Consider the following 19,547-nt stretch of genomic DNA (forward strand, 5'->3'; position numbering starts at 1 on the left):
ATGGTCACACTTTTCGTACATAGATCACCAAACAACTCATTTCTTACAAACCTTGGAAAGTTCACCACAACCAAGGCCTGATTACTTTGAGAGGAGGAATACATTCGTCCATTCTCATTTCTTACAAATCCTAGAAAGTTCACCACAACTAGAACCTGATTACTTTGAGAAGACGGAAAGAAACATCTGAGCAAGGTAGTTAGTTCTCCGACTTCACTGATGCTCTCTTGACACTAAACATGGAACATGCCACCACGTAAGCTATAAGTGAGTGTGCATAAATGATTCAACTGATTAAGATACCAAATATGAGTACACAATTTTTGTCCAGAATAAGGCATGGAAATAATGGATACATAATTGAATATATGTGCATTTCACTAGTGACAGTGGTCCAAGTATACTAAGATCATAATTTTCTCAATCAACAGTGGACAGACATTCGTGTGCTGCAATGCTTAGAACAGATCCCTAGTGCATTTCTCAACATCTCAAACCTAACAGTGTCAAGAGGCTGAGTAAACAGATCAGCAAGTTGACTCTCAGTGGGCACAAAGCTTAACTCAAGTATATTTTGTTCAACCAAATCCCTAATAAAGTGATATCGAAGGTCAATGTGCTTTGTTCAAGAGTGTTGAACAGGATTCTTTATGATGTTGAAGGCACTAGTATTGTCACAGAAAATAGACAACTTACCTTGAGAGATGCCATAATCATGAAGCATTTGCTTCATCCAAAGCATTTGCGTGCAGCAACTCCCAGCTGCAACATACTCAGCTTCTGCAGTAGATAGAGAGATGCAGTTTTGTTTCTTGATATGTCAGGCAACCAGATTGTTGCTAATGAAGAAACATCCCCCTGAAGTGCTTTTTCTATCCTTTAAGTTTCCTCCCCAGTCAGTGTCAGAATATCCTGCAATTTCCACGTTAGTGTCGAAAGTATAGAAAATGCCACAGTTAACTGTACCTGACAAATAGCGAATGATTCTCTTGACAGCTTCCAGATGAGATTCTTTGGGATTTGCTTGAAAGTGAGCACAAACTCCCATACTGTATGAAATATCAGGTCGACTAGCAGTGAGATACAACAAACTTCCAATCATGCTTCTATAGAGAGTGGAATCGATTGATTTGCCATTCAGATCTTCGCTCAGCTTAGTGGTGGTGCTCATGGGATTGTTAACCTCTTTCTTGGATTCAAGACCAAATTTCTTGATAAGATTCTCAGCATATTTGGTTTGAGAGAGAAAAATACCTGCATCAAGTTGCTTTACTTGCAGTCCAAGGAAAAAGGTTAGCTCACCACACATGCTCATTTCAAATTCACTTTCCATGACAGATTGAAATTCAGTGACAAGATATTTAGATGTAGAGCCAAAGACAATGTCATCAACATACACCTGAGCTATGATAAGATCATTTTTCACTTGTTTTACAAATAATGTTTTATCAATTGACCCTCTTGTGTACCCTTTTCCCACCAGATGAGTGGAAAGTCTTTCATACCAGGCTCGTGGAGCCTGCTTTAATCCATACAAGGCTTTCTTGAGTCTATAAACATGATTCAGATTATGTGGATCTTTGAAACCTTGAGGTTGTTCCACATAGACTTCTTCCTGCAACACCCCATTCAGAAAGGCAGTTTTGACATCCATTTGAAATAGTTTGAACCTAAGGTGACAAGCTACAGGCAAAAGTAATCTCACTGATTCTAATCTTGCAACTGGGGCAAAGGTTTCATCAAAATCAAGACCTTCAACCTGTGAATAACCCTGTGCCACTAACCTAGCTTTGTTTCGGATTATATTTCCTTTTTCATCACTTTTATTTCTGAAGATCCATTTAGTGCCTATTACATTACAGTTTCTAGGTCTTGGTACCAAGTACCACACATCATTCCTAGTGAATTGATTTAATTCTTCCTGCATAGCACTAATCCAGTCATCATCTAGTAGGGCTTCCTTGATATTCTTAGGTTCAATTAGAGAAACAAACCCACACTGAGATATGATATTCATCGAGATTTGATTTGCTGTGATAAAACAAAGTAAGGCATTACCTCGACTTACCTCATTTACACTTACCTGTGGAGTAGCTTGGCTTCTTGTTTTGAGACCATCTGAGATTTGTCCAATAATATCTTGACGAGAGTGATCTTTTTGGACTTGCTTGAACCCTCTTTTCATTTGAGGAGCTGGCTCGAAGATGTTGTCAGCATTCTCTTCCTGTTCATTAGTAGTTGATGTGTCTTCTGATTCGGAGCTGAGAGGAGATGATGTATCTGAAAAAGTTTCCTCCTGTCTAATGTAGTAATCATCAATAGACACGTTAATAGATTCCATAACAATCCTAGTTCGTTTGTTACAAACTCTATATGCCCGACTATTAATAGAATATCCAAGGAAGATACCATCATCACTTCGTGCATCAAATTTTCCGAGTTGCTCTCGATCTCTCAATATATAGCAAGGGCTTCCAAACACACGAAGGTGGCCGATGTTTGGTTTCTTACCTTTCCACAGCTCATAAGCTGTTTGGTCAGTTCCAGGTCTCAGAAAGACTCTGTTGATGGTGTAGCAAGCAGTACTGATTGCCTCAGCCCAGAAATTTGAGCTTAGACCAGCAGAATGCAGCATTACTCTTGCCATGTCTAACAGTTAACACTCTATTTTTGTGCTCAACCATACCATTTTGCTGTGGAGTGATAGGGGCTGAAAATTCATGGGAAACACCTAACTCGTGGAAGTAGTTAGCAAAAGAAGCATTTTTAAATTCAGTTCCATTATCAGACCTTACTCTTACCAGACACATATTTGTGGACTGTTTTTCAATTATCATTCTCTGGTTTAAACCCTTAAATGATTCAAAAGTTTTAGCTTTATCTTAATTTTAGGAAATTAACCCAAGTGTACCTGGAGAAGTCATCAACTATCACAAGCATGTATTTCTTACCTCCAATGCTCTCTGTTTGAGCTGGTCCCATAAGGTCCATATGCAGCAGTTCCAACACTCTTGTGGTAGTAGCAGAGTTTATTGTTTTATGAGGAGATTTGGTTTGCTTTCCAGTTTTGCATCCTCCACATATCTTGTCAGTCTTACCACTTAGTGCTGGTAGACCTCTGACACACTGCTTGGTGGATAATTTGAGTAGATCCTGATAGTTCACATGTCCCAATATTCTGTGCCATATTTCAAAGGTCTCTTCAGCAGATCTCACAGACAAGCAAGCCTGTACATTTAGAGGTTCATTAGCTTGAATGTGATAACAATTATCTAATGATCTCTTACCTCCCATAATGTTTTCACCCTTTTTATCAAGGACCACACATCTTTGCTTGTTGAACCAAACATCCTCATAATCATCAGCCAAGTGACTGACACTTATGAGATTGGAAGTTAAACCTTCAACATACAAAACATTTTTGAGATTAGGAATTCCAGGAGTATTGACTGTTCCTCGTGCAAGAATTTTGGCTTTCCTTCCATCACCAAAGGTAACTGAACCAGTAATGCTTTCATCTTCGAACGAGGTGAACCAAGCTTTATCCCCAGTCATGTGTCTAGAGCAACCACTGTCCACATACCAGAAATCCTTTCGCTTATCTGCCAAAGCAATGAGTGCTACCAGGCAGGTTGCCTCAATATGTGTTGGAGGATTATTTGTACTTACATTTTCCATGAGACAGATATCATTAATAGAGTCAGTAGGATCAGTGCGATTAGAATGATGATTATTCAAATTCTTTCTAATCCAGACATGTTTATTTCTAGTTTGCATGTTTGCCTTAGTGATCAAATCAGCCAATTTATTGATAAGCTCTTTCTGCTCTTTAAGTTCACAATGCAAATATTTTACAGACACATCTTCTTCACAGGAAGGGATTGATTTAAGTCTCTCATTACATCTAGGTCTAATATGTCCCAGTTTACCATAGTGATGACATGTAGGAATAAAAGACTCAAAGGTTGAGTACCTGTTATGATCAGTTGGAATCCTCTGATTTATCCTTACCTGAGTGACATTCTGAGAAGGTTTTGGTTCCTTGTCAACTTTTGTGATAGTGTCCTTGATGACCCTGGTGATTGGATCACTTTTCTCCACTCCTGGATTAGATTCTCTTACAAATTAAGCGTGTACCTTTGAAACTTTCTCCAGAATACCCAAGTCTGAAAGTATCATGGTGGGCTTTTCCTGAGCTGAATAACCTTGATGCAGTTCCAGAACTTATCTCAAACTTTGTGAACTTCTCTTGAGTGGACTTCAGTTCTTCCTGCAATGATTCATTTTCAGTTAGCAGGTTTAAGTTTAAAACATGTTGTCCTTTTACCTCAAGTTCAAGAATCTTGATTTTGTTTTTCATTTCAGCACATTCTATCTTCCAAGTCTGAGGACTTTCGTCACTTTGTGAGTTATGTAGCTCGTCTTTGAGCTTGTTTCTTTCTTGTTGCAAAGTGTTTTGAGAAGTCCTCCACATAAGCTCCAACTTCTCATTCTTAGCCTTTAGCATCGCAATTTCATCTTCCAAATCTGCATTTTTGAGTAATGTGGCTTTTGATGCTTTATAGAGTTGTTTGCAGCGGACAGTAGTCTCGTCATATGAGGATCCTTCATCACTTTTAGATTTAAGTGAAAGAGATGACACAAAGGCTACATTTTCGACCTCTTGATGTTCATCATCACTCCATGTCGAGAGAAGGGATTTGTTGTTGCTATTTCCATGCTTCTTGTTACCACAATCAGTAGAAATATGGCCATAGCCACCACATTCATAGCATTTTATTTTTCCAGGTTTATTTGCTCTAAAATTCCCTTTAATGTTGTTATCATTGTTAACAAAATTTTTCTTGGGAGCATTGAAATTTTGAGAAGAGGACTTATTTCTAAGGAACTTTTTGAACTCTTTAGTCAGAAGAGCAAGATCAAGTGATTTATCTTCCTCTTCTGTCTCTTTCACAGCCTTGAAGGCCACACCTTTGGATTTCTTTTCAGGTTTTATCCTTAGTTCATAAGTTTTTAGATTTCCAATGAGTTCATCCAAGGGGTATTCATCAATGTCAAAAGAATTCTCAATACTAGTGACTTTAGAGTGAAATTTTTCGGGTAAGGCTCTAAGAATTTTCTTAACAACCTTATCTTCATCAAAAGGGGCACCTAGACTACGACATTGACCTATAATTTTTAGAATTCTACCATGGAAGTCATCCACAGTTTCATCATCTCCCATGGTCATAGTTTCAAATTCATAAATTAGACCTTGTAGCTTTTGTGCACGTACCTTTTTGTTTCCTTCATATGTAGTCTGTAGCAAATCCCAAGCTTGTTTTGCAGTGTCGCAGTGACTGATCCTTAGCTTTTCACGTTCAGAGAGAGCAGTGAAAATGGTATTTTTTGCTTTGAAATCAGCTTGAAGATCACGTACCTCCACATCAGTCCAGTCCTTCCGTGGCTTAGGAATAGAGACTGATGATCCTTCACCTTTAGCTGGAATTATAGGCGTCTTCCAGCCATTTTCCACAATGTTCCATACATGTTCATCTTGCGCATACAAGTATGATTTCATGTATATCTTCCATTGAGTGTACTTTTCACATCCTCCATCAAACCATGGAGGACTATTAATAGATCCACCAGCAGCCCTATCTCGATATTGTTCCATCGTCCATGCGATCTACTAGAAATTTCTAGAACCTGCTCTGATACCAAATGAAAGTACCAAATAGAATAATATTGTACTATAATCAATAGAACTGCTTAACAATGAAATCACTATATCAAGAAGGACACAGAAAATTTGCTGACGCAGTGTAAACCTCTCCATTGAGAAAACTTCACTGCGTGGCTTTTAACGTAGCCAACACGAAAGATCAATCCAATATGAATCAATTGAGTTTACAATATACAAGTAGTGTTGTTCATAACAAACACTTTCACTTAACAACAAATGCTAACTTGATTTATAATTGTTCTAACTCCTAACTAGATCAACACAACATTTTAGGCAATCTATCTTCAATCCTTCCTTGCACTCAAACGTATCACTGATCTTGAAAATGATTTATAAGCATGACAGATTATGCAAGAGAATACATGAAACAAATAGTGAGAGTTTTCAGAAACTGATTTGAACAAAAAGGTAGTTCAAGAGAGAACAAGTTTTTGCATCAAATACTCCACGTATTAACTTCAGTTCAAAAACCTTTTATAAGAGATGAAGACTCCCCCTCAAACAAAAAATCTTTTTGCACCACGGAATAAGATATATAAGTAAGGTTTAAGACTGAATTCAATACTTCCTATCTTTGTGTAAATCCGATCTCTACTTGATATGCATGCCAAAAACCTTTTGAAGAGGATAAGCATATCAGATCCATTTATTCAATAGACAAATCAATTTGATTTATGCAAAATGATATGAAGTGAATCCTACCATTAATTCAAGATCAGTGATAGTGATTCTCCTTCATTTTCTCTTGATGATCCAATCTTGTAGATTTCTTCCATTCTCTTTAAGACTCCGAACATGTAGGAGAGATACTCTCCTAGTGCTTTGCATTTTCTGATTTCCTTGTGACTTTGGGAAAGTCATGTGTTGAATAGGGATAGTCCAATATACTTACAATTACCTAAGTAATACTCCATCCCATGACGATAAATGGAGCATCTGAAAGAGGGGTCAAGTATTCAATTTAGAAACAACAAAACCGACCTTCTTATTTGGTTGCTATCCAAGTGTTTCATTGCAAACAATTTTGGAATATCCTACAAATAATAAAACCCAAAATCAAGTGGGTTCATTATATGTGATCACCCTTCAGTATTAATTGATAATAATAAAGGTCAGGCAAGAAACTCAACACAACTTTCTACGTAACATACCACCATTTTCTAGTTCATAGTCGGGTTGATCTGGGTCTGAAACATAGGCAATTCACATGTGATGAGCTGGTTGTTATCGCTAGTTTTCATATCACCTTCCAAACCACAGTGCGTTGTAAAATATGCAAAAGTGTAACATAATACATCTTTCATGCAACGATTTAACACTCGAATTGGTTTTGGGTTTTCTAAATAGATTGTCATTTTCAATTGAGGTCCTCCATATTTTTCGTCAACTTATGATGATTTAAATAATCTAGTTCGATTACCCACTCATGCTCTACTGAATTCTCTTGATTCACTAAGGGTTTCCATGACATCTAGTAGTGACTATTTAATGTGGAATTGTCTTATCAAAAAGGTACAGTTACCAATCTCGTCATTTTTTGTCCATAATGGGATGTTGTCCTCATAATGCTCCCTTCAAATACCGAATCCAGTTGACACAAAGCTACTGTTCCATCACACCGTTATGGTTACTACAACTTAGGCTTTTTTGTTATGTCATTAAAAATGTAATGTCTCAAAATTTACATTTTGGCACGTACGAAGAAATAAATGTGGATCACGATTTTGATGAAGTACTGGTATGAATTTCACAATTCATACAAATTATTTCGGGCAATCAGGTAAATCCTATAAAAACTGTTACGTGTACTTGTACGTAATATATTCATAATTGCTTGGATAAGCAGCTTGATTTATGTGCTATTATTGAAATTGAAACCTCCAAAACAAATTACACGAAATGCGTCACAATAATTGAGTACATTTTCTGCCACATTAACTTGATGAAACATTTGTTGTAGAGAACAACATAATGCTGAACGAACCTACGTTTTATGACAAATGGTTTGAAGTCCCCAAAATATTAATTGTCAGTATATGGACATAGCCTTCCTTACTAACGGCATCCCTTGTTTGGTCCATTGTAACACTGGCCCATCCACTCCGTGGATTTGTCTTCGCGCCAAATTTCTTGAACATGTTTCATCCTTCATAAACACCGTCAGCATAAGTGCGGCCGACGTTGTCCGTTGACTGATTATTCTTTGTGATAGGTTCATAATATTTGACCGATACGTTGTTTTTAGTTTCTTGGCACATCTTGGTTTAACTTTTTCGGTTGGCGGAGCTGTATTCTTCTCACGACTCAGGAAAATCCGAAGATTTACAGCTGACTTGGGCGTCCACACATCATCAATGTCATCTTCTTGAGTCTTGACCTTAAGAACCTGCGAATTTGCTCATTTCGACTTAGCAAAAATAGCACAATAATTTCACATCTTACAAGTTTCAAGAATGTGCTAAGAAGCAAATAACGGGATGTTGTGGTGAAGGCATGCGTCTTAATATAAGGGATAGGTTGGGTAGCTAATTAACGTTTGTAAAATATAATTAATGGATGAGGTAGTAGTAGCTGATGTATACATGTGGAAACTAAATTGGCCACTTAGTGTCTTGGCGGGGGCTTTATTTACTAAATAGATACACACTCTTAACCCACATAGGATACCTATGGGTGTAAACATATCATGTATAGATTATTAGTGATGTAGGTCCATGCACTTTTGCCCACAACCTTACCATGTACATATCATTGTCTAAAGCTGCAATGCTTGATCACATCAGATTGTGTAATGTTTTGGACTACATGCAGCATAAATTCCCGCTTGTGTTATAGCCTTATAGGACAACTCCAAATGTGTCACCAAGTTGGCTTCTAGCTCAACATAATTGTAACTTCCAAAAATGACATAGCCCACATGATTTCGACAACTCCATACCAGATATTCTTGCAACCTTGTGTATCAACAAGCAATGCATGTGTGTTATCCTTTTGTGAAGATAGTCAGGTTGAATCCAAAATTTGATATCCAAAAGGATTCAATACTGAACAAATCTTCAATACATACATTCTTCACTATATCCATGTGTCAGTCTTCATATGCATAAGATGGATAGAGTTTAATGTAAATGCATCTTTTTTTGTATTGAGTTTAATGACTACACAAAAATAATTGCCTTGTGCAATACCCAACAACAGCATAGGTCTAATGGAGGTCACTATAAAAACCATTAAGTGTGACCACATTCCTAACATGATCCAGAAGGAACAGCTCTTAGAGTTTTGCATCTCATAGGTACATCTTATATATAAATACTTTCTTCATACAGCTCATTGTTTTATGAATATTTTTTCTATAGTTTTTAGGGCTAAATACTGTTTAGTACCCTGTGGTATGGGTCAAACATCGATTCAGTCCCTCGACTTTCAATTTCATCAAAAACACCCCCACAATATCATATTCTCTTCCAATAAGTCCCTCCGACTCAATTTCATCAATTTCAGACGTTAGGTGTTGACATGGCATTTCCAACTCACCAAAAGTGGGGCCCACACGAAGTGAAATTCCCAAACTGACCCCTGGCCAACTGAATATGGAAAAATCCAAAATAAAACCCAAACTTTGAGGTTGGGGAGACTCGAACCCCTTCCCCCTATATACAAATAAAAGCACAAACCACCAGACCACTTGCATGGTATTGGTACATAGCAAACAAAAATAATAAATATCTGTATAATAGTAACACTTTTCATGGTTTTTAACAAGAATTGAAGCAAAAAAACATATAAATTCTAGCTCCCACCACCACTCGAAATCGAACCAGAAGTGGCCTGCACATCATCATCACCACAAACTTGAACCCTAGATTGCAATGCTGTGACGGGGAAGTTCGATATAGGCCTTCCTTGCAAATTGAAAATCGTGTGGCCTAAAACTGAATCCAAAGGAATAGCCCAACCAGAGTTTGGGAACATGAAGAACGGAACATTCCCCCACATCAACAAAATCACTATTGCAATGTAGCTTTCTCTTCTTTCTCCGAAGCTCAGATGATTTCGCCGTCAGACTTGTGGCCAGTTCTCGGGTCAGCTAGAAAACCCGGGCCGCACAGGCAACGGGCATTCGGATCCTCCGGCCGCGGCCCTCCACCTTTGTGTGGCGGTCCTTCGTTGACGGCCACTTCAACACCAGTTTCGCCGGTACCGGAACCGGAATAAGACCCATGGACAGAGACCCATCTTCGAACACTTCTTTCTTCGCCACCGCCGGAAATTGTTGGCCGGAAACTTTGGCTGGATTTTGGTCTGGGACTTTGTTCATGATTATATTAGAGGACTAATTGAACAAATGGGAGAACAAGAATCCAAATCTGATGGGCAATTTAGAGTGAGCTATTGAAACAGAGATGGGGATAAAAGAACAAACCCTAGTAGAGGGACCCTCGGACTATCCTTTTTCATGGCGGAAGAAGAAGAAGAAGAAGAGGAGAGAAGGAGAGAGGTGGGTGGAGAAGGACATCTTTAAAACTATTATGCACACATATATTATTTTTCTTTATCATATACCAATACCATGCAAGTGGTCTGGTGGTTGACGCTTTTATTTGCATATGAGAGAAGAGGGGTTCGAGTCTCCCCAACCTCAAAGTCTGGAATTTATTTTGGATTTTTCCATATTCAGTTGGCCAGGGTCAGTTTGGGAATTTCACTTCCGTGTGGGCCCCACTTTGATGAGTTGGAAATGCCATGTCAGCACTTAACATCTGAAATTGTCGGAATTGAGTCGAAGGGCCCTATTGGACGAGAAGATGATATTGTGGGGGTGTTTATGATGAAATTGAAAGTCGAGGGACTGAATCGATGTTTGGCCCATACCACAAGGTACTAAACAGTATTTATGTATGAGAATTAATTAAATAGTATTTATTGTAAATTCAACTAAACAGTATTTATTGTAATTAATTAAAAATTTTATTTTAAATTTTGAGGTTATCTAAATAAACTACTAATGTTATGTATGAGAATAGTAAAGTAGCAAGATTATAAATATTAAGTAAATTATTTTTTAATAAATGTTTGTTGCACAATGTATAGTAGTCCACTTTAAATGATAATAATTTATTAGGTAATAATACTTGTTTAATATATACTAGAATAGGTGCCTGCGCGTTTCTGCAGGTGTTCAAACAAAATCTGCAAGTTTTGACGGCTAGAGACTTATGTTTGCAACTAACATTACCATTAATATAAATGTTTTGATAATGTGCAAATATACAATACAACTGCTGTTGACACAGCTTGTCAAAAATATATTGTTCTACTTATAGGCTAACCTAGCTAGATTTGATTTGTTTGGTAAAAAGAGATGTTGATGTTTATCACCACATATCTACGGAGGGAGGTTGTTCAAAATGGTGCTTCCTCCAGTTACATTTATACCAAAAGTGACAGCATTTGTTGAAGAGTCAAAAAGGTGCTAATTAGTTGTGGAGGTTGTTCAAAAAGGTGTTTCCTCCATTTCTATGTACACAAAAAGTGACATGACGACACTTCAATCTATTTTTTCTTTGTTCAGAGTGTCTGTTGATGATGATGTTGATTCAATGCTTGTCTCTGTATCACTGTGAAAGCAAGAAGTTATAAAAGATATGAAAGAATTTATCAGTGGAAAAATGGAGTTGAAATGTATATAGTTGTTACCCGTGGGGTTTTTTCTCTAGATTGGCAGCAAACAATTGTTTCTTGCTACTATCAACCAATCTTTTCTTTTCATACAGTGGATGAGCTGGTGTGCTGGTACTTGGTTGATGATCTGTGTCTGCAAAGATTCCTTTTACTATGAAGTCATTTGTCTCAGTGATTTGGATTTGGAAAACATGGATTTGCCCCTGTGTTTGTAATATCTCTGGTGGCAGTGTTTCTTGTGATGCATAGGGGCACTTGTTTAAGAGTTCTTTGCAAGTTATTCCGAACAACTGTTCAGCTGGTTTTCCTCTAAGCTTCACTGTGGCTTCACTGTTTGGATCTTCAATGGTGACATGAAGTCTATAATTGTAAAAATAAGCACAGTCATTGTGTCATTCAAAACTTGTGAAGAACTTTATATCTAGAACTTAAAAGAGATAGTACACAGAGGATAAAGTGAAATTTGAGGTAATTAATATGAAAGTAGAGAGTCAGTCATGTTTTTTGCAATATGTTTTGTTCAATTTATTCTTTGTTATGTGTTTTCTTGAATATTTGAAATAGATATTCACTTGTATAACTTGATATTTTAAGAAAGCATAAAATAATTTAAGAAGATAAAATCTATTGTAAGATGTGTTGCTAATGTTGAAACTCGTAAAAAGTTGCTGCATATAAAAGAAAGAGTTTAGTGGTTTTCGTTCAATATTTTATTTTTGGGAAATTTAATTGTTGTCTTTACATGCCAATTGTTGTCTTCACATGGCAGGCAGGTGGCTTCCATGGAGGACCCTAGAATGCGGATTACAGAGTCTAGTCCGAGGAAGAAGAAGAATTGGAGTCGGACATGGAGGACACTAATGTATCGATCCAGGGTGATAGGGCAAATTGCTTACATTTCAAAGAGAAGCCGTATTAAGATCTTGAGCCTGAAGACTTAATAGGTGTGGAGTTTGAATCTGTAAATGAAGTGGACTCATTTTATTCACTTGCCATGGGTTTTAGCTTCAGAAGGCAAAATTGGAGAAAGAGTCTGGTATCGTAGTGAGAAGGCAGTTGGTTTGTAGTAAGCAAGGAATTAAACAGAAAAAATGTCGCAAGGAATACCAGATTTCTGCCTCCTGTCTTCCTGTTTCACGGAACCAAAGCTCGAAATCATCATTTATGCAATCTGTTGGCATACCTGGCCTGCGAAGGGAAGAGCACCGATTGGTGATGGGATGCAAGCTCATGATAACCGGGGGAGGGGGGGAGTGGGGGGCGGCATGGAAACAAAAGAAAGGGCCCACGCTCTCATAGAGTTATAAGAGGAAATTGCATAGCCCGTATAACTGGATCCATTTATGCAAGAAATCCGGTAAGTTCCGAGTAGTTGAATTTAGGATTAAATACTGTTTACTCCATATACTTATAGAGTCTCATCGTTTCAGTCCCTAACCTTCGAATTTCACCTAAAAAGTCCCTGAACTCTCAATTTCCTCCCAATTGGTCCCTGCCGTCAAAATTTTCTGTTAAAGTTGCCAAAAATGTCTATTATGCCCTCACTGACTTTGTTTTTTTAAATTTATTTTCTCTCTCTCTCTTTCATTTCTTTTTTTCATTTCACCTCTAAAAGGTCTGTGGATTGGAACCATCTTGATGAAGAGATGAACAGAAGGAGGCGAGAGAGCCGGAAGAAGAAGAAGAGGTAAAAAGAAAAAAAATAAATAAATAAAAAAAGAGGAAGAGAAATATATATATATTTTTTAAGTAAATGAGGGTATAATAGACTTTTTAGGGGAAGATAACGGAGTTTTTGACGGATGCTTGACGGCAGGGACCAATTGGGAGGAAATTGGGAGTTCAGGGACTTTTTAGGTGAAATCCGAAGGTCAGGGACTGAAATGATGAAACCCTATAAGTATAGGGAGTAAGCAGTATTTAACCCTTGAATTTATAACAGAACAAAATCATGCCCTTGCTCCAACGGAACTGAAATCCTTCCTAAGATCTAATCGAAAGGTTTCAGACCATGCTTTGGCTCAAGTGACTTCTCTTAGGAAGGTGTCAGTGACCACTTCCCGTGCATATGAGTTTTTGGTTCAAGCAAGCGGCCATGAGTTTGTAGGTTTCACTATGAAAGATTTGCATAATAGAGTTGATGAGGAACATAAGGAAATGTATATCGATGGGGATGGTCAAGGTGCTATTAGTTTCATGAATTTGAAGGCTTTAAAGGACCCCGATTTCTACTGCTTGTTTATTGTTGATGTGGAGGCAAGCTTTGTAATTTGTTTTGGAGAGACACAAGGTCAATGCTTGATTACAATAGTTTTGGTGATATACTTATCCTACGTAGCACATATAAGACCAATATATACGGAAAACCGTTGGTTGTTTTTGTTGGTGTGAACAACCACAGGGCCATAGTTTTATTTGGATGTGTATTGCTTGTAGATAAGACGGAGGATACTTACAATTTGGTCCTAATAGCATTCTTAGATTCAATGAAAGGCAAAAGACCAATATATGTTATCACCGATAGGGACGAGGCAATGCGAAATGCAGTTAACCGACTAATTCCTAAAGCCCAACATCAATTGTCTGCATGGCACATTGCAAAGAATGTTGTTAAGAATGTGGGGAACATTGATGTCCATAGAGACTTTTGTCACTTCATTTTTGCTGGATTTAGTGTGGAAGATTGGAAAAAATTATGGCATTACACGGTGGCAATACATGGGCTACAAGATAACTGTTGGGTCTCTTCAATGTGCAGCAAGCAGGACAGATGGGCGGAGGCATATTTTAGGAGTCACTTTTTTGGTGGTATGTGCACCACCCAAATATATGAGGGAATGCATCGAAACCTCAAAACCGAAGTCGGCAAGTTCATAAGACTGTGAGTTTTTGCATAGGATGGACAAAACAGTTGAACAGATGAGATACAATAATTTGTATGATGATTTCAAATCAATGAACTCTGATCCTCTTATTGGTAGAAATATGCGGTGTCTTCAAGAGCAGGTTGGCGCAAAGTTCACACATGACATTTTCCTCCTTATCAAGGACCAGATAATGTTTGAGTCAAAGTTTGTTGTGGCTGATCATTTAGACTATGAGAATAGATCATCTACTTTATTTGTGATCACTCAATATGGAAAATCGGAAAGAACATGGCATGTTACCTACCTACATGGCAGGCCATGCATTTACTTCAAGTGTTCATGTCAACTTTTTGAGTCCGATGGAATACCTCGCTGCCACATCTTCACGGTCATGAAAACCAAATTGTTGACCAATTTTCCTGAGTCTTTGGTGACCCAGAGGTGGAGAAATGAGGCATCTCCTGAGAAGACCCATTTGATAAGAAAAAGCGATAACGTTTCATCAGTTGATATCCAGCTTGCAAGATATGGACAAATGATGTCTGATTCTTCGCGCATTTGTCACTCGACCTCCTAATCTGACGATGCTTATGAAGAAACTTGTGAAGCCTTTAGTAGGTTGATGGTTAGATCACAAAATTGGCGTGTTGCGGAACACATTATAAGTGTTGCAATTGATGGTCTCCATCCAAATGTGATTCGCGATTCTGCACCATGTCGTACAAAAGGGGCTCAAATGAGGGCAGTTAACATTCCTACTGATCCGGAGCAGCCATCTACTAAGGGATGTGGATTTTATAGTAGACCTGGTCACAACCTGAGGACATGCCCTCTAAAAAAAAAACACTAATGTCAACTCGGATGCACATAATGGTACGAACCATGCTGCTCATTCGAATATAGATGAACTTGCTAGGGAATTTCAGAGTTCGGTATTTGCTGACCGAGGCCTCATTTGATCATTTAGTGTATGCCATTCAGTATCTGATTTCCCAAGTAATCAGTCAAGCTTCCCATCGAACTTCCAAAATCATGAGGACTCGGCCTTCCTCACTCAATCAAGCATCCAACATATGATCCATCATGTTGAAGAGGCAATGACATTTGATTTCTTTTCAGGCCATGAGAACATATTGTCTTTTGTGTTAGGTGGAAATGGAAACGGTGATCCGGAAGATCAATCTATCTCTTCTAACCAACCAGGTCCATCACAAAATAATGGGGGTCCAAACCCATTTGCTCATCAATGGTTTCATTGAGGTGCGTACTCATCTGGTATATACATTTTGCACTTTCAGAATTTCATGTTCACCCTAGACTCTGACACAGTAACTATCACATCTAACATGAATGGGCCCGTTATAAATGGAGTGGTGTGCTAAGTGATGTTTGTTACTTGATTGTTTAGGAGTCTATGTATGTTTTGGTCAGTCATGTGTGATTTTTTTCTTTCTTCAAACTCGTTTCTAAGAAGATAGCAGAGACTTACACTGTTAGTCAGATTGGGTCAAATCCAATACCTGACCTACCAATTCACAGCTGTTGTTCTGCCACGTCACCAGGGAATAGCAGAATTTTCGTGCTCCCACTGCCTGAACCTTTTGGCAAGGATATAATATGTGTGCATATGACCACTTGTCAATGTTGAAATGCACGTGTAGTTCAAAGCATGATTCACTTTTCTCTTAATTATGCTTCCACCTTCTTCTTTTCTCATGACGCTACTGCTTCATTTTTTTTATAGTACAGTACATGCCTTATGAAATTTTTTTTAATAATTTCTATTTTCTTTTCTTTTCTCTTTTTAGACTCTTAGTGACAATTGAAGAACGCGAACGACCTAAGTTCTTGGATTTTTCCACTTCTTGATTGTGGGAAAATCTACACAAAGCAATTACGCTTTGCGTGTTTGTCCACGTCAAGGAGAAGAACGCGAACGTCCTAAGTGATTGGATTCCTCCACCTTTTGTACGTGGTAGGGTTCACTAAAAGCGGTTAGGCTTTGGTATTTATCGGCTTACGAAGAGAAGAACACGAACGTCCTACGTGCTTGGGTTCCACCATCTCATAGACTTGGTGAGAACTTGTTTAAAGCAATTAGGCTTTGCGCTTTCGTTAACTGTGAAAGGAAGAGCACGGATGTCTTAAGTGCTCGGATTCCTCCATCTCTTGGACATGGAGAGTCCGCTTCGAGCAGTTAGGCTTTGTGTATTCGCCGACTATGAAAGGAAGAACGCAAACATCCTAAATGCTTGGGTTCCTCCATCTCTTGGACATGAGACAATCTACTTCAAGCAGTTAGGCTTTGTGTATTCGTCTACTACCGGAGGAAGAACGTGAACGTCCTAAATGCTTGGATTCCTCCCTCTCTTGGACATGGGAGAATCAGCTTCAAGCAGTTAGGCATTGCGTATTTGTCGATAGCGAAAGAAGGCACGAACTTCCAAAGATTGTGCAGAGTTATGCTCCAGGTAGATATTTAATATTTGAGTTCTACACGCGCGTCCCTTCTTTGACTTCGCGGACAACTCCAAATGTTTGAGTCATTTTGAATCCAATCGTCATCTTGAAGCATTTCTGAGCAGATTCATCTTTTTATTTTGTCGTGATTGAATTTAGAGAGACTTTCCAAGCAGAGTCATCTTCTTGCTTTGATATGACCGTACCTAGAATAACTTCCTAAGTAAACTCATCTTCTTTCTTTGGTATGATTGGACTTAGAGTAACTTTCTAAGCTGCCTACATACCCTTCCGAAGAAAGAGATCAAGTCATCACGTAGTTCAAGAACTTTTCTTTGAATGATTTTTTTTGTTTTGTTTTATTTTATTTTTTTGGTGTCATGCGCAGTTTAGGCTCGTGCTGGTTAGGAGCGTTATACTTATTGTGGGTTCTAAGGCAATATAGGCAAGTTGCATGCCCCCAGCAAAGGCGTGGACAACACTGCTTTAGGTTGTTCAAAGATGATGGTAGCGTGATTTGACTGAGCCACGTCATCTTCAGTGTCTAAACAGATTTTTTCTTGTTGTGCGAGCTTCATGATAAGGTCTTTCAACACGAAGCACTTCTCCACCTGGTGACCGATGACACGGTGGTACTTGCAGTACTTTGGGTCATTGATGCGATGCATCTCTTCCGGACGTTTGCAACCTGGCAGTTTGATTATTTTCTTTGAAGCAAATCTTCCAACATGTCAGCAATATCAGAGTCAGAATTAAGCAATTTAATCTGATTTATTTAAATAATGTTTTTTTTTTTTTTCTGATTTTGGACGACAGTATAACTCTCCACCCCACCCCTGATGTCAATGAGATTTGAACCTATGACCTCCACTGTGTTAGTTAGATTAGATAACCAACAGACCACAGCTCATCGACATGATTGATTAAATGCTTGATTTCATTCAGAATTAAGCAATTTAATCTGATTGATATTTGCATGTAATACTTGATTTCAATCAGAATTAATCAATCTAATTTGATCGATATTTGTATTTAAGGCTTGATTTTCGTCAAGATCAATCAATTTAATATGATTGATCCGTTTTAATGCTTAACTTGAACAACAACCAATCAGCGATAAGTTGACGCTTCCACGTCATTAATCGATAGACCCCTTGTGTTTTGACATGTGCCGTCCTTGGAGCTCACATAATTTTGGTGACGCACGAGCCACGTGTATCGTTTGCAGGACCCATATGTCAACTAAGTTGTTTGGTCAGAATTTCAAAGATTAACCGATTTATTTAATGACTTTTATTTTCATTAAATTTCTTGTGTCTACACATATTAAAAAACAATTCTACTGACCGCCAATAGCACATAATGCTATTGACCATCAATAGCAATAATGCTACTAGCCGTCAATAACAAATGCGCGATTGTTGCTTACATATCAAACCCAACATATACGGCAAAATAAACTGTGGTTAAGAAATAGATAACCATTACCAAACAAATAATAATACATATCACAAATGATTTTAGGTGTAAAGTTCAAGGTGGTAAAATGATTTTAGCTCAACAAATAACTAAACAAAATTTGCAAGTGATGAAGGCCTATGATATGTATTATTATTGATAGTCAATAACAAAAGAATAATTGTTCCTATCCTCTAATAAGAAATCTCATATTCGTATAGTAACTTGTTTAAAACTGAAATACAAAGGTTTCATTGTATTTCACTTACTTTACCATCATTTAGCTACTTGAAGCAAAATAATCTTGGTGAATAAATAAAGCTACGAGCTACCTTTTTACCCATTAGTATGGCATAAACCACACATGACTACCAATTGAAAACTACCCAATTACACTTAATATGCACATGCGAGGAGCCTAAATATTCAATTTCATCCTACCAAAATACACTTTGTCCTGCGATCAAGTTCATGTTTCTTAAAATGCTTCATCTGCACCAAGCACAATTTTCACCAAAATTAGAAGTTCTCCGAAACAATTGATGAATCAATAACAATAACACTGAATCATTCTCTCAAACAGTGAGGTCAATCCATTAGCAAGAAGAAAATCAACATGCAGAACAAGTCGACTCAAATTACATAGAAGATTGCATACCTCATGCTAATACAATTGATCACTTGATTATTCCTCAAAATAAAATTGCAAAAGATTTCTATTCATCACTGATCTTCAATGAAGTCACCAACACACAATCCATCGGTATATGTTAACCGTCTTCAATGATATGGCTCTCTCTCTCTCTCTCTCACATCAAATAGAGTCGATGAAGTATATCCAGATCTGATATGATATAATAGGGATATTATTGTCCATTCCACTTTAACGGAAATTAAAAGAAAAAAAGCGGAAAATGACCAAATGGTTCTTTTATGGTCATTGTAGATTTCCGTGCTGTCCGCACGGATATTCCAAACTTGGGCCCTGCGCATGGTAGAATTGTTAGAGAATTTTATATCTTGTGGTAATTTGATATTGTTTTTAATAATGGGTCTTTGAAATTTATGGGTAGTTGATATGCTCTTTGATCCTAATATATCATTATGAAAATGATATTTTGTTCATATTAAAGTATAGTGGTAATTTTGTTTCTAATTTTCCTGACAACTATAGAAACTATCTGTATAAGTGAGAAAATTTAAGTCATCACCTTCCAACATAAATGTAATACCTCGAAAATTCGTAATTAATTCTTAAATGCTTCGGGAATTATTTAAGAGTTCGTTGATACGATTTCGTGGTTCATGGATGGAGCGGAAGTATTTCGGACGATTATTTATTCGAAAAGTAT

At 37.7% G+C, this 19,547-nt stretch overlaps 2 protein-coding genes across 2 annotated transcripts; one reads left to right on the top strand and one right to left on the bottom strand.

Annotated features, from left to right (window-relative positions):
• Nucleotides 1–2,826: 2,826 nt before the first annotated feature.
• LOC133711595 (uncharacterized) lies at nucleotides 2,827–5,656 on the bottom strand. Its single transcript, XM_062137700.1, has 4 exons — nucleotides 4,328–5,656; nucleotides 4,206–4,270; nucleotides 2,952–4,117; nucleotides 2,827–2,852 (listed from the first exon to the last, which is right to left on the bottom strand). Exons 1-4 carry the CDS (start codon nucleotides 5,654–5,656, stop codon nucleotides 2,827–2,829), a joined length of 2,586 nt encoding a protein of 861 aa, XP_061993684.1.
• Nucleotides 5,657–13,525: 7,869 nt separating this feature from the next.
• LOC133711596 (protein FAR1-RELATED SEQUENCE 7-like) lies at nucleotides 13,526–14,854 on the top strand. The gene is made up of 3 exons (XM_062137701.1): nucleotides 13,526–13,700; nucleotides 13,847–14,218; nucleotides 14,322–14,854. The coding sequence occupies exons 1-3, from the start codon at nucleotides 13,526–13,528 to the stop codon at nucleotides 14,852–14,854; spliced, it is 1,080 nt and encodes a 359-aa protein (XP_061993685.1).
• The last annotated feature ends 4,693 nt before the right edge of the window (nucleotides 14,855–19,547 follow it).

The sequence above is a fragment of the Rosa rugosa genome, chromosome 5 (genome assembly GCF_958449725.1).
Source record: "Rosa rugosa chromosome 5, drRosRugo1.1, whole genome shotgun sequence".
Lineage (NCBI taxonomy): Eukaryota > Viridiplantae > Streptophyta > Magnoliopsida > Rosales > Rosaceae > Rosa > Rosa rugosa.